General features: G+C 44.3%; 1 protein-coding gene across 1 annotated transcript; it reads right to left on the bottom strand.

The window, feature by feature from the left end:
- Window positions 1-848: 848 nt before the first annotated feature.
- LOC122091238 lies at window positions 849-2,020 on the bottom strand. Its single transcript, XM_042661097.1, has one exon. The coding sequence runs from the start codon at window positions 1,853-1,855 to the stop codon at window positions 1,169-1,171; it is 687 nt and encodes a 228-aa protein (XP_042517031.1). The 5' UTR covers window positions 1,856-2,020; the 3' UTR covers window positions 849-1,168.
- Window positions 2,021-2,544: the final 524 nt, after the last annotated feature.

Raw genomic sequence — 2,544 nt, 5'->3', positions numbered from 1 at the left:
TAGAAGCTTGAGGTCGCAGTCACAGGCTCACAGCCATAAGAGGCAGTCCTTTTCCTAGAAAAAGGTAAACAAAGACGGCACCCAACCTATCTCCCTGTCGTCCATTTTCATGTTGTTTTGTTTTTAATATCCCCCTTTCCTTTTCCTTCCCCTTTTCACTACTTTCAAACCCTTTCTTAATTTCTTTCAATATCTCAATCTAATCTTCCTTCCTTCCTTCCTTCGTTCTTTCTTTCTTTGTTTGTTGTTTCACATGCATTGCTCTGCAGCCTCTGCCCCTCTCTCTTTTTCTACCACTTCCAACCATCCTCCATTTCTTATTAAGATTAACCAGTGCAACTGCAGTGAGGGATCAATCCTCCCAAAAAAAAAAAAAAAAATCTCCTTTCTCCCAGTAGTCTGGCTTGTAGGGCACCATCATATATATATATATATATATATATATATATATATAATTTTAGAAGAGTAGTACCTCTCCCCTAACTACCCTTTACTCCATCTAGTACTTTCTCTCCAGTCTCCACACAGTCTTACAGTCCCTCACCTCTAGGAGCTGAAGGTTAAGGGCTAAGGGTCCCAATGGGTCCTCACCCAAAACACTCATCCAAGTAATTGTGGAGCATATTGTTTTGTTCCAACAATACCAAGAACAAACCCTACAAAAGGGACATTAGTCTACTCAGTTTGTCCTTGATGTATATATTTCTAATCATTGTTGGAGTTTCACACGAAAGTAATTATCCCCACATCAGATGTGAGTAGCCCGATGTGAAGACTTATAAAAACTATTGACATGTATATGTTATTTAGGATTGTCGATATGACTATATCATCATCTGTGTCACTTCTTAATCCAAAAAACCATATTCCTAAATTTGATTACATTAAAGGAACAAGAATTGCTTAACATTAACCCTAGCAAACATAAAATGGATTAAATACAATTTGTAGTTTTCAACACCTCCAACCACCAATAGACAGACAAGAGAGAGAAAGAAAGAGGAGAAGAAGGAGAAGCAGGGAAGAGACTATATATGTGAAGTAGAGAGAAGTAGGCATAGTCCTGCTCAGGCTCAACCGCTGCCAGAGTGATTTTGGTTCACCCGGTCCGAATCATTGCCCAAGAAAGAATTAAAATAGCACTACTAATTCGTTTCATTCATAGTATTCAACCATCAAACCCGGTCTGACTCCAGACAGCATCCCGAACCCGGCTCATATCCCTGCCCTTAAGGGTTCGACCGACTCCTTCCAGAACGGAAGTGGCGGTCATCTTTCGGGTCCTGGCATACTCCCGAGCCAGGTACTCGTGTGGCGGAACCCTCTCTGAGTTACCATCGTCCAACCCGTAATCCGAGTCATGCATCGATTCTACTGAGTTAACCCGGAGAATCTTGGGCCATTCCGGCACGGTCACCGGCGCTGACGTAGCCATGTGGTGTCCAGTGCCACTGTGCGATGCCAAGCCATCCTGTCCTCCTCCTCCTCGGGATTGATGCACGATCCTCCTCGATGTCTGTGCCTTGCCGGAATCGTCGACGAAGGCCATCGAAAGCCCACCCACCGCCGCGCGCTCCTCCCTTCTACCACGGCCTCTACCACTCCACCGCCGATTACGGCTCCACCCGTTGGCGGTGGTGGCTATGGGTGGTGATGGGTGCCTGTGGCTGTGATCATCTCGATGATCAGCCAAGTCCATGTTTTCCATGTCATCCACCATCGACCACACATCCTCTTCCACTAGCTCCGATACATCAGTGCCGTTACCGTTTTCATGGCCTCCACCACCGTAACCAAACGTCTCCAGTAAACGTTCCTGACGACTACTCGACCCGACTTTCCGGCCCTTTGCCATTAAAGAATCACCCCACCTGGCTTGGCTTGGTAACTTCTGTTATATCATTTTCAGGTTTCCCGGCAACCGGAGTTGGAATTTACCGACGACCCTCGCCGGAATTCTAGCCTATTACCTCTAAGGAACTAACCTTAGAGGCTTAAAAGCCTATGAAGCTGAACTCGGGAACCCAGGTGGGTATATATATAGTATTTCACCAATTCATATCCTCCTCTGTTCTACATTTCATTTGGATTCCGGTTTCATTTACGTTGCATTTCATCAGAGATCCCCAACTCATCATTTCTCCAATCAAATTGGAGAGAGAGAGAGAGAGAGGAAATGAGTAGTAATTCTCATTTCCTACCACGTTGGACACTCATTCTTGAATGATGAATGATGCTAAAGTGGGGCCCTGTGAACCCACTCCATCCAATCAGAGAATAGAATCCACGTGGGTACTTGAGGATTTGTATCCCAAAGAGTCAAAAACTCCTTGGACCATGATTGAAACTGAGAATTGGGAGACATCGGAAAAGGGTTGTGAGAACAAGTGGCACTAGTTGGTACCCTTGTTCCTTTATATAGATTGGTAGTGAAAATTGCTTGACAAGTTTGGGAAGTGGACAATTTTATGAAATTAAGGACAACATTTATTCTTGTTGATTCTGATTCTATGTGGATTCTAAATTCGAATCAATTGGAATTAG

The sequence above is a fragment of the Macadamia integrifolia genome, chromosome 10 (assembly GCF_013358625.1).
Source record: "Macadamia integrifolia cultivar HAES 741 chromosome 10, SCU_Mint_v3, whole genome shotgun sequence".
Taxonomy (NCBI): domain Eukaryota; kingdom Viridiplantae; phylum Streptophyta; class Magnoliopsida; order Proteales; family Proteaceae; genus Macadamia; species Macadamia integrifolia.
This window is presented reverse-complemented; position numbering and strand designations above follow the sequence as displayed.

Coding starts and splice junctions, on each gene's coding strand:
- LOC122091238 (XM_042661097.1), bottom strand. CDS start 1,855: ATGGCAAAGGGCCGGAAAGTCGGGTCGAGTAGTCGTCAGGAACGTTTA.